The sequence below is a fragment of the Parasteatoda tepidariorum genome, chromosome 2 (assembly GCF_043381705.1).
Source record: "Parasteatoda tepidariorum isolate YZ-2023 chromosome 2, CAS_Ptep_4.0, whole genome shotgun sequence".
Classification (NCBI taxonomy): Eukaryota; Metazoa; Arthropoda; class Arachnida; order Araneae; family Theridiidae; genus Parasteatoda; species Parasteatoda tepidariorum.
The window spans coordinates 101,774,001-101,787,322 of record NC_092205.1 but is presented as its reverse complement, the minus strand read 5'-3'; the positions used below and the strand labels follow the sequence as shown (position 1 = coordinate 101,787,322).

Sequence of the window (13,322 nt, the reverse complement as noted above, 5' to 3'; positions counted from 1 at the left end):
TGATTCAGGAGCTCCCTTGTTTTCTGAATTGGGTTCTAAACTACAAGGCTACAGAGTTGAGCATTGGTAATCGTAAACCCAAAATTGGATAGGCTGTTCAATGACGGTTATGAAATACCTTTTTGTAAACCAAGGAATTGTGAAGGTTAAGTATGATCATGACTATGAAGTCATCATTGCACACCAGCCATCTTTACTTCTCAGACAAGCTGAACCCATATAGTATTTATGCTAGGTCACATACAATAATGTCTTTTATGAGAATGGTAAGCTGAGTAATAAATCGCACACACACCCACGCACACACAGAGAGAGAGAGAGAGAGAGGTTCTCTGTTGTAAAGGTATCTATGGAATTATTATGAATTTTATTATCTTAAATAGGTCAACATAATAACTGAATATGATATAATTCATGATCATAACTAAAATTTAAAAAAAGAAGAAAGAAATTATGTTATATTTTTACGTACCATATCCCTTTAAGTAAGGATTAAGATTTAAAATTTCTGAGTAAATGAGTGAACTTTTTATGAAACATTTGTAAATTATTCAAGAATAAATTTTTGCTTGAAACAAAATCTATGTTATTTTGTAGATATGTTCCTTACCTGATTATTCCCAACCATCTGGAGTAAGAAACCACAATGAAGTTTTACGATGGTTTGCAGTTTTAGGTAAAGTACAATATTAATGCCATTATACTATTTTAGTTTTATTTTCTTTGTATGAAATAATGCATTTAAGCAAGCTGTACAGAATTCTCAACTGTTGTAATTAATAACTGTTATTATTTGTTAAACTTTAACCATCTCTCAATATTTCAATATAAATCTTTTTTCCATGTTGTTGTTTTTTCCGTTTTTTTAAAGTTTAACCGCTTTCCTGATTATCCCAAATTAACTTGGGTATGTATATATTGCAAATATTTATCACCTTGAGAAAACTCAGGCTTAGCGGAATTTGTCAGTACATTTTGTTTTATCACGTTTTTTCTCGGTCAGTAGCTAAAAATATAATCTGCTGTGATTGGTAGTTTGCCAAGTTTTATTTGGGAGTTTTGCTTTTGGACTGTGGGACTGCGCACGTGTTTTGTGTGATTGTTTATACGATGGTTGACGAATTTACATAGCAATAAGAGTGGAAAAAATGGCGTATTCCTTCATTTCTGTTGTCATTTCATATCATTTTGTGTTGTCTCTTGTTTTAAGAACTATCATACAAAGACTAATATTTGACTTATTTCATTTGCCCAAGATAATTCTGGATAGTAAACTAATTTTAAATTAAATGTTTCGTACACGTTAAAAACAATTCAAACTTGTACATTATGTTTTGTTTTAGTTTCTTGTATTTATTAAAAAAAAAAATTGATGTAGATTTTTTGCATTTTTTCTTTTTTCAAAATAATTAATAAGGGAAGTGGTTAAGTTACTTTATTGCTGCATCGTTTGAGTTTATAAAAATATGATGAAATTCAAAACTATCCAGCGATTTCAATGATTTTCATTTAGGGCAAAAATATTACCATGTTTAGAATTTTGTGTTATTTAAATCATTTTACATGTTATTACACTTACTTACAAAACATGCCTGTGTATGTCTGTAACAGATTTATTTTAAAATTTTGCAAGATAAATTAGATACAAATACTTAGAAACTCAAAAATATGCACCTTTGAAGCGGATGATATTTTTCTATTTACAAGTAGAGTACGTTGAATTAAATTTAAATTACTANTGTCCTTTCCTTTTTTCTCACCTCCTCTAACCAAGCCCCCAAAGCATACTCAACTCTTATTGGCTGTTACCACCATCACAAAATAAGTAGGGCTATACTTGCTATTTCTTTTTTATTTTTATTTTTGGCTAAGTTATTTAAGAGCAGAAAAGGGCAGGTGAAAACTTATGAAAGAGAAACTAAAACTTTAAAGTAATTATAGCAGAGCAGTGCTGCAAAGATAAAAGTAACAAAACATCATAAAAGCAATACCACAAAAGACTAATATTTAACTTTTTTTTCATTTGCCCAAGATGACTCGGTACAGTAAACTAATTTTAAGTTAAATGTTTCTTACTCGTTAAAAAAAAATTCAAACTTGTCCAGTATGTTTTGTTTTAGTTCCTTGTATTTATTAATAAAATAAAAAAAAATCTTGTTGATTTTTTGTATTTTTTCAAAATAATTAATAAAGGAAGTGGTTAAGTTATTTTATTGCTGTATTGTTTGGGTTTATAAAAATGTGATAAAATTGAAAACTATCCAGCGATTTCAATGATTTTCATTTAGGGGGAAAATATTACCAATTTCTTCATAATTCTTAAATATTATTATAGTAGATCTTTATAGCACAGATTTTAAAATGAGAGGCTTTGCATCATGCATTGTTTAGAATTTTGTGTTACTTAAATCATTTTACATGTTACTACGCTTACTTACAAAACATGCCTGTGTATGTCTGTAACAGATTTATTTAAAAATTATGGAAGATAAATTAGATACAAATACTTAGAAACTCAAAAATATGCACCTTTGAAGCGGATGAAATTTTTCCATTTACAAGAAGAGTACGTTGAATTAAATTTAAATTACAATTCAAATCATGATTTAAATTTACATTTTTAAAAAAGAAAAAAATCATTATTTAAATCAAATAGTTTTTTTAAAATGTAATCACTGATATATAAATTTACAAAGCATTGTAGTATGAGATTAAAATTTTTTTATGATTCTTGTAGCTTTAAAATTTATTTAAAATTTTAAAAAATTACCTTTTTCTTTAAGTGTGATTTACTTAATAAACGGGTTAATTAAGTTTTTCTGTATAGAAATATTTGTCAATCTACAAAAAAATAAGGTATAAAATTTTTTTTAATTCAAGATAGAAATGGAAAATTATTTGGTTTTTGTTTCTTTACCTATTTTTTAGTAAAGTTATGAGACATTTTTACTCCATTTTCAATTAATTTGAATCAAGCATTTGCATGTATTATACATTACGTATTATAAAACAACTTTTAAAGCAGTAATGTAATTTGAAATGTATTGTTATGATTCATTTTAAACAGTAATTCAATTATAATTACATTTATAAAATTTAACTAATTGTAAACATAAATTTTTAAATATCTTTAAAAAAAATTTAAACGAACCTTTAATCCTATATACCAGTGTATCTTTCTTCAGTTTCTTAGAAATAATTAAGATCATAATTATTAATAATAAATATTATAATTTAATTATTATTACATAATTAAGGTCATCCTTTTAAACTATTAAGATCAGTTTTTAGTTCATAAACATCTATTCAATGGGGAAGAAAGCTAAACGGGGTAATATTTGTTTTCTTTTCATATTCAATGCATGGAAAGATCCTCAGCAATTGTTTTCTTTTTTGTCAAAAGCCTCCACTTTTATCAAATGTAATTTTTTGATAATTTTATATTTAAATTGCTCACTATTTTTTTCAGCATCTTTATATTCCAATCGTCTGGTTGCGTTCTTGCTTCAAAGGTTGGAAAGTGGAAACGAAGCTTATAAAATTGGAGCCCTTACAGTTTTCAAGCATTTGATCAACTCATCGGGTAATTCTTGCTAATTGATAGTAGATCATCTTAATTAATTTTAATGTTTATTTCATTTTTAGTTAAAAATTTGATGTATTTTAGAAACTCATATCTCTGGAAAGATTCCATTTATTATATCAGGCATCAAGCCAGTGTTAGATTCTTCAAATAAGGTATGTCATAAATTAAAGAGAAAACAACATAATAGGCATAAATGAAAAAAGTTGAAGGCATACTCCATTGTTTGGTACTATAGTACAGACCAACGGCTCCCAAAAATTGTTCTATGTATCCCTATGTTTCCATAAAAGGGTCATAGGAGCTATGGGCAATAAATTTTTATTTTACCAACTATGATTTTTGATCATGAATAATATAGTTTATGGAATATATAATTTTTTGTTATTTTCATTAAATTATTTAAGTAAAATGTTGGGGAAAGAAATAAAAAGAAATATATATTGATAAAGAATGTAAAAGATGTATTTATAAAAATTTGCTTTTTTGTGCTTCCATCAAACTCTTCAATTCAAAATAAAAATTAACTCAACATTGGATGAAATTTGTTTTATTGATAAGAGATAACCATTCTCAACCTTTATATCAATAATTTTCTTTTCTTTTCGTTTCAATGAAAATCTTTATTCAGCTTTTTTTATTCACTTTTAACTGATGCATTCATCAAAAACAAATCGAGAACTAGACTAGATGCCATTTTAGATCTCTAAATTAAACTGTCTAACATAAAACCTGAAAATCTTAATTTACCTTATTTTATTCATTTTTAGCTGATACATTCATCAAAAACAAATCAAGAATTAGACTAAATGCCAGTTTAGACCTGTGAATTAAACTGTCTGATATAAAACCTGATTTTAAGATTTGAACAATGATAAGACAAATAATGTAATTCTTCGCATTAAATACTTTCAAAATAATTAAACTAGTAATCTTTCTTTAGTTTTTTTTTTTTTTTTTTTTTTTTTTTTTTTTTTTTTTTGTTTTTTTTTTTGTTTACAACTTCTAATGAACTTTATTTCTATAGTTGAGGCACCATCAAGCAAAGATTGATCATTTAGTGCTCTATAGCTGAGAAAAATTATAAACTATTGGAATATACAAGTATTCACATTAATTACAAAAGTTAAAAATACAGAATTAATGATATAATGGACTTATATGAAATCCTTATAGTAAAATTGAGAAATGCAGAAATTTGCCTATCAAAAAAAGACAACCGTTCTCAAGTAGGTGGGAAATTAATTTTGAACGGAAATAAATTTTAACAAAAAATTTAACTAACTAGTTTACAAATCTTTTCATTTGTGCTTATTACGTAGTTTATTTATTTATTTTTCTATGCTTTGTTTAATCGTATTCTTCTTTCTTTTGATAATATTTTAATTATAGGTAAAGGACTCATTTGTTTAATGAATATACATTTATAAATAGAAATTTTTTGTTATAAATCTATTGTTGCACAATTGTTCATTATTTTTTATCTTGTTTAAGTATTAACTAGTATGATTTTAAAAAAAAGGAATTAAATAAATTTAAAAAAAGGATTTTGATTCTAATTACCCCATAATATACAAATTTTGTGTAATGCATGTACCTTTTTGTATTATTATTTTATGTATTTTTATGAAATTTATGCTTCTTATAAAAACTCTTAATGCAATTCATTTTTGAAAACTAATGTCTAAAGTCTCATTTTCTGTTTCATAAATGCGATGTTATTTTAAATCAACTATTCATTCCAATATTTCATACAAAATCAATTTTAACTTTTTTTCATAATCAAGAAAATAACTTTAGTTGCAAATGTTAAACTATTTATGCTACCAAAATAAAAATAGCTTCTATTTAGAAGGTGTCATTTAATCGTCAAAAAATATTTAAAAAAAAAAAATTTATTCGAATCTTTATTGCATTTGAGGTTACAACACAATAGCGCTTTTACTAATCTTTAAAAATCATTTTATGAAGAAGCTTTTCTCCAACTGTGTTTTGTATGCTATTTTTTTTATTTGTTTATGTGATAGTTGAAAATTTGAATTATAAAACATGAAAAGTTAAGTTTTCTTTTGTTTTTGATTTGTGGACTTATGGGCAAAATTTCATACACATTCAAAGAAATGAATGGTTATAATCTTGTATTTTAAAGAGGATTATTCAGAATGCCCTTCATGAAAAAGATACTCATGCAAATATTTAAATTATTTAATGTATGAACTAGCTGAATACCCATTCTTTGCAAGGAGCAAATAAATAAAAAAATCAGCACTGAACAACACTCCGAAATAGTGCTCTGAACTAAAAGACATATACCTACACAATTGAAAAGCTTCGTAAAAGAACCAGGTAAGTGCCATTTTTAGGTGAATTGATGAATCAGAGAATATAACATAAAGTGATTGCATCAATATGGGTATGTTTAATCTAACAGAATTGTGCTTGCATTTTAATCTAAATGTAACCAATCCACAATAGTTTTTAGTATGCTTGCATGATTTTTATTTTAATTTAGTCCAGTGGTAAACAAAATAAAGGAAAGAATTATTTTTTCCTCTTTTAAGAAATTGTTAATAAACTAGTTTAGATGCCACTTTTTCATACTCTGATTATAACTTCTCTGAAAATGAACCGTTAGTTGTGTTGTTTCTTATTTCTTAATGAATGCCTATATGCAATGCTCCTGCTCAGAATTACCTGCAATTAATAAATTTATCTGATAAATTTAACTTAATAAATTTATCTATAAGTCTCAAATTATGGAGCTATTAATTGCTACTCTTATTATTGATTGTTATTATTATGAATTATTGTTATTATAATGATTTTTGTTATGAATTTATTATTAATATTGTGAAATTTACTTTACCATTTAGGTGAAGAAAATGATTGCTCAGGTTATAGTGACTTTAGCTCATCATGATCATTTAAAGAAAGAAGGTGGTATTGATATGGTTTGGTTTATTATTCATCAGTGTGCCCTCCCAGATGATCCACCTGTAAGTTAATTTCATTTATAATTTTCTTTCTTATACCATTTACACATTTGAGTATTGATGATGTTATTTAAAAAAACTTATAAACTTTTGTTAACTGAACATTTAAGCACAGAAAGCTTAACTTAATAATTTATAAGTTGCATATGAACAAAGAAAGCTTGATTTTTTATCTCTTTTGTACAATTGAGATGGTTATTTGGTGAATGAAAAGTTGCTCAAGAAAGCAACTTTTATAATCTTTATCTGCAGTTTTGTACAAAATTTGTAAAAATTTATGGTAAGTTTTTGCTGACACTGAAAGTGCCATTTTAACAATTTCGTTTGTGTTTTTTCCCACATTGGTTTTAGAAACTTTGTATAATTCCCTAATAACTAAATTTCCTTTTCCTTTAATTGTACTGGTATGAAAAATTAGTTGGAAAAAAAATTATTACTAAGAAAATATCAGTTATTTAAAAAAATCTCTTGTGAATTACCATTTAACTTCAATTAACTGCTATTGAAATTTATTCACAATAATATTAAAATTTTTAAACATATTTTTTAAATTTTTTCCATCTCTGATTGCGTTATTTTTCATTATTTTTCGCAATTAATGATTCATCAAATTAATTTTATACTTCATATATTTCAAATATTTTGTTTAAACTCACTGTTACCTGAGTTTATTGAGGCAAGATATTTTGCTTTGTCTTTCAATATGTATAAAAATTTGATATAAAATACAGTGTGTAAAACAAAAAAGAGAATGCCTGAATAATTTTTGATTTTATGATAGGCCATACATATGTATAATCTTAATGATTCCTTTATTTTCATCTAAATTTTTTTGTTATAACTATAACTATGAACAACACAAACACTTGCAGGCATTGATACTAGTACCAAATTTTTTTGGTACCTGGAATCAATGCATGCTATTTTTTATCTAGGGCTCTGGGAACGAAAATTTATGGGGCTCATTATGTACTCATTTGAAAATCATTTCCAGTATCCACATAAAAATGAATAAAAAGTGTTAAACTCAGATTAATTTACAATGTCTAAAAATATTTTTTAAGTTTATCTAAGCATTGCAGTACAGTGACAGTCACTAATAAATTCAATGAATTATATATTTATCTTCTTTTTGAAATCATGTGTGTAAGAACGGATACATAACAATATAAAAACATGCTAAAAGCATCCTCTTATCAAATTTTTAAAAGTCAAATTGTTGTTGGGTATACACTTAAAATAATTAAAATCTCTTCAATTTTATGTTGCATATGCTTCAATTTTATGTTATGTTCATATAAATAAACAAGTCCATCCTGCCACCAACAAACAAAAAAACTAAATGTAGATTGAACTGAAATAGAAAAAGAAAATATTGAAAGTTTTAAAAACTTTTATGAACTTTTCAACTTTATTGATTTTTTGATATTAAATCTCAAAATTAAATATTTTAAAATTAAATATATTATCAACATTTTAAAATCCTTTTGTAAGTTATAAAAAATTGTAGTTCATGTTTAATTAAAATGTCAAGTGTAGATTCAGTAAAAATGAATTACAAGTGTACTAATCAATTGAGTTTTTACTGTATTTGTTAAATTTAACTTTGAAATTTATTTTTTAAGTGTAAACATTCCGGTTTATAAAAGCAGCAGGCTTTTAAAGTCAATTATTTTCAGTATAGACGTTATTTTAATATGCAGTGGGCTCTGTACTTTTTACCAAATGCTTTTGCCAGCTCAGTTACCATGAAATAAATCACTATTATCGATTTGTTAGATTGTTAAATAATTAATTGTCTTATAACAATCTCATATAATGAAAGTAAAATTTAAAATTATTTCAGTATGAAAATTAAGTTTTTCTCTTAGGAGTTCTCCTGCCCTTGTTAGCATTAGGACAACACCCTATTTTCCCATGTGCATGGTGTGTAGTATTTTTAAAAAGTGATTAAAGGTGCTTATTTTTTATTTTCGCTTTTTATAAGCCCTTAAAGGTGATTTTTTCATTGGGTATTTTTAAAAAGTGCTTAATTTTCCCATTTCAAAAATGATTTTTTTTCTTTACCATGTCGATTTTCACCCCATATTATGCAAGACTGTGTTTTTCTCATTGTTCTATTCAACGTTTTGACATTTAATTAAACCACAATCTGTTTCGGCGTAACGTCGTTCTGTAAGGTATGATAGCACCAATTGTGTTACATATTTGATGAAATACTTGCGAGTCCGCATGTATGTCTACTGAGCTGGGTGCGATGAGATTTTTACACTCTCATATGCTACTCTGCTGTATTTTGCAAGATATATTCTCAATTTCAGCTTTAATTTGCCACCCTCTGAAATTAAATCGAAAAATCTCTCGATCTCTTTATGGTGATTAATATAATCTAGAAAAGGGTTTTTTTTGTCAGAAACTTGTTATTTTATCATGATCATCTTTGAAAATTATTTTGCATTTTGTTAATGTATATGGTGTTTAAAAATACTTTTTGACTGCTTAAAAAGTACTTTAAAGGTGCTTATTTTTTGTTGAAAGAATCAGCTACGAGGCCTGCAACAGTCTCATGCAATTAATGTAGAATTTAAAATTATTTCAGTATGAAAATTAAATTTTTCTCTTATAGGAGTTCTCTTGCCCTTGTTAACTTAGACAACACCCTATTTGCCCATCTAGTTTATTCTAAATTTCTTGTGTGTTTATTTCTGTAGGGTAGAAGGCCTGGTGATCCTAGTTATGTGAGTAATGAAGCTCTGAGGGGAATGTGTGAAAACGTCATGCATTTGTTGACTACAACAGTAGAGAATATGGAAAATGTGAGTCATTCTAATATTTTGTATTATTAGAATTTAATACTTAAATCAATGAAAAGTTTATGCCACATGTTTAATATAAGAATAAGATTGTTTCTGAAATTGCACACTTTTTCATTTTAATAAAAAAGAAACACTTTGTTTGGAACAACGTAATTCAGCAAGCTAAGGCCCACAATGGGTTGTTGTGTCATAAAAGTAATCAAAGGAACTGTATTTCCTTTATAGTTTAAATATTTAAACTTTATGTACATTTAATTTAATTATAAATGCATTTAATATATAATAATTAAATGAGCAGTTTTTCTGTGTGTATGTCTCTTATAACTCCTGAATCTACCTTTTGAAATTTAGACAGTAACTGCAAGGGTCTTTTTTAGCCCTCAATCCTATATAATTAAAAATTTATAGTAATTGAAATAAAAGAATAACTTATGTACTGAAAGGGGAAAAAATTAATGGGGGAATTGTACTGATTTGTTTAAGAAAAGTGAAAAAATTGTCATACTGTGATTGATGTCAAGCCAATTATGCTTAATTAGTTTTGATTCTAAAATAATTTTAAAAAAATAAGCTTGTATATAAGACATGTTAACTCGATTTTATGTTGGGGTACCCTTTCATAGATGAAGGTTGATATAATCAGTAAATATATCCCCATAAAGCTATCTACTAGAAAGCAAAATTAATGGAGAAATTGTCGTAATTTGTTTAGGAGAAGCATAAAAAATTACCATATTATATTTGATGTCAATTATACTTAATTAAATTTGATAAAAGGCACTATTTGTATTATGGTTCTTGGTGTAGTTTAAATAGGTAGAAAATATACTAATATAGGTACAATGCATTATATCAATATATTTTTTACCTATTAAAACTGCATCAATACTGTGCAGTTTTTTAATGGATACCATGGAAAGATTTTTTTACTTTCCTTCGAAAGTGCTAAGTTCTAAAAAAATATATTTGGTTGTGGTCAATTTAGACTCACGAGTTGGCATCAAGCAACTGCATCGTGCCAAATGATGCTGAATACAGTTAATCCTTATTTTGATAAGATGAACTACAAAAAAATGAGTTATGCTGAATCTAATAGTATAAAGCCATAGGAAGGGCAACAAATAATAATAAATAAATATTGAAATTATTTTAGCTTTGTTTATTGTGTTGGTATGTGTCATTTAGTTTTTTACATGATTTAGGTGTTATTTAGTACTGATTTATTGATTATTTTCTTTTTTCCCCCCCATACAGAGAATGGGAATTTCTGCTAGTTTATAATGACTTGCATGTTTAATAGCTGCATTATATACTTTATTTAGAACTAGCTGAACACCTAGGGTAAAAATAGAGTCAATAATTAATAAATAGGTACTAATCAACACGAGACAAGCATTAAAAAAACTGAATGGCATATATCCACACATTTAAAAAAAGTTAAATGTTTATTATTATTTGTTGCTCTTTCTGATAACTTTACATTATTAGATTAAGTGAATTATATTTTCAGAAGTGCAACTCATTAAAACAAAATAAAAGTAACTCAGTATTATTCAACTCCAAATGTGATGCTATTGATCTTTAACTACACATGTTACTCAACACTTACTACAATCAAGCAATCCCCCAATTCAATAAATATGTAACTTAATTTTTTATTTTAACTACCATTTATTTTTAATTATTTATTTCATAGAAACCCGTGTCAAAAGCATAACTATGAAAATAATAAATGCGTGGTTTCAAAAAGCTTTAAAAATAATAATTTAGAAACTTTCTCCCCAATATGTTAATTACATTTATTTTTCTTGTGCTTACTGGACATAAAAAATCAAACATAAATACTTATTAAGGGATGTGTAATAAACTTCAAGTGAAACTCATCATTGAATAAGCAGTTCTGTAAGCTACAATGATCATTAAATAATTTGGGGAAAAAAAAGAATTCCCTGCAATTTAGTTTGCAACAATGCCTAATACTCCTATGAAAAAAATTTATTTTTTACATGCCTATTCCAAATCAGCAAATTAAATTTTGGAACGATTTTTCAGATTAGATGCGAAAATCTTTCCTTGCACCTACTGTTTTAATTTAGGAATCCTAGTACAAGTTCTTCTGGGGATATGACACATGGACTTTACTTTTTGTCACACAAACTTTATTTTTTACATAAACACTGTGTTTTTTATTATTACGAATGGAGGGGTTCTGCTCGTGCACTATAACAGATCAATTATGCTGAAAATTACAAAACTGATGAGACAAATAAATTAAGCTGCATCCTGTGGGACACATAATAACTCCTGTAGGACACATTCCTCAGGACACAAACNTGGAGGGGTTCTGCTCGTGCACTATAACAGATCAATTATGCTGAAAATTACAAAACTGATGAGACAAATAAATTAAGCTGCATCCTGTGGGACACATAATAACTCCTGTAGGATATAATCCGCAGGACACACACTCCAGCATGGAAAAAATTGGCCCCAGAAGGTTTATATAGATAAAATTCCAACCAAACTTAAAATATACATATAAAAACATATTACATTATTTGGAATACATACAAACATATAACATTATTACAGCATTAGATGAAAACAATTTTTTTTTCTTCTTTTAGATTCTCTGGCCCACAATATTAGATTGTTTAATACAAGAAAATCTGACATCTGCCGTGAGTCCAATTTGTAAAAGTCTTACTGCTTTAGCTTCAAAGAAAAGAGAAGAATTGGGAACTGATTTCACTATAAACTTTAACACTCTGAGTATATATATATTTTTTTGCTATTTAGTTAAAAAAATTTCTGCCTAAAAACAAATAATAATATTCTGTAAATTTTATTTTTCAAGTCCTGAATCCATTCCTTGTGAGTCTTATATAAAGTTATATATGTTTTCTGCAAATAAAATAAAATTATGTAGTAATGATAATTTGCTTTTTTGTTTTTCTTTCAATTATGAAAGAAAATTGTGATTTAAAGGAAATGGAAATCAGGTTTATTAATTTTGTAAGGAATTCGTTTAGGAAAATAGTGATTTATCCTATCAATGATTAAGTCTAATTTCTTTTTCTATCAATAGTTATGAACCTATCAGTTGGGTTCAAAATTACAAGGCTACAGAGTTGAACATTGGTAGTCGTAAACACTAAATTGGGTCAGCTGTTCAACAACAAACATAAAAAAGAAAATTTAAAAAAAAGAAAAAAAAGAAATACCTTTTATATTTTATGGGTTATAATTTATTCTGATTGTTAGAGATTGTCATTATCTTATACAGTTTTACTAGTAGCTATACATTATTTTTAAATTTTCTACTTTCCAAAAACATTGTGGTAAGAATGTTGTTAAAAAATCATCATATTTGCATTGTTTTATTTTTATTTAATTTTTTAGTTTATGATTTTATATTTTTCATCATCCAAACTGCTATGTACATAAAAAAATCATTTGAAAAACAAATGAATCAAAGGATGAATATGGTATATGCATGTAATTTGTTCAAATATTGTTCTTGTAACTCTAATCAGGGTGGCCACCCACCTGGAAAACCTTGAAAACCTGGAATTATCAGGGAATTTTTTTTATACTGGAAAAAAACCTGGAAAAATCAGGGAAATATGGATAAAAACCTGGAAATTTTAAAGAAAAGCTGGAAATTTTTTCTTATATATTTTTTTAAATTTCACTAATTTAAATTATTTGCTTATTTTCTTGATTTAAATTGTTTCATCCATTATACCCACATTTTTTAGACGGAAATGTATCTCCAAGCAGTTAAAATATCATCAATTTACTTTGCTTTCATCAAAATTTGCTCCATTATAACCCTGTTAAACTAGAATACAACATAAAATTCTCCCATGGTTGCTAAGCAAATGTCTTTGATCTCTATGCAGACTATGGGACTGTGCAATTTAGGAA

General features: G+C 26.4%; 1 protein-coding gene across 1 annotated transcript in view; it reads left to right on the top strand.

Moving 5' to 3' along the window:
• LOC107457233 (maestro heat like repeat family protein c11.1) overlaps window positions 1-13,322 on the top strand; it is a gene marked incomplete in the record, with an annotated part of 83,214 nt that overhangs the window by 19,859 nt on the left and 50,033 nt on the right. Inside the window, 6 exon segments of the mRNA XM_071178017.1 lie at window positions 598-676; window positions 3,470-3,583; window positions 3,668-3,738; window positions 6,457-6,579; window positions 9,288-9,392; window positions 12,020-12,164. Of these exon segments, the coding sequence (XP_071034118.1) occupies window positions 598-676; window positions 3,470-3,583; window positions 3,668-3,738; window positions 6,457-6,579; window positions 9,288-9,392; window positions 12,020-12,164 (637 nt within the window).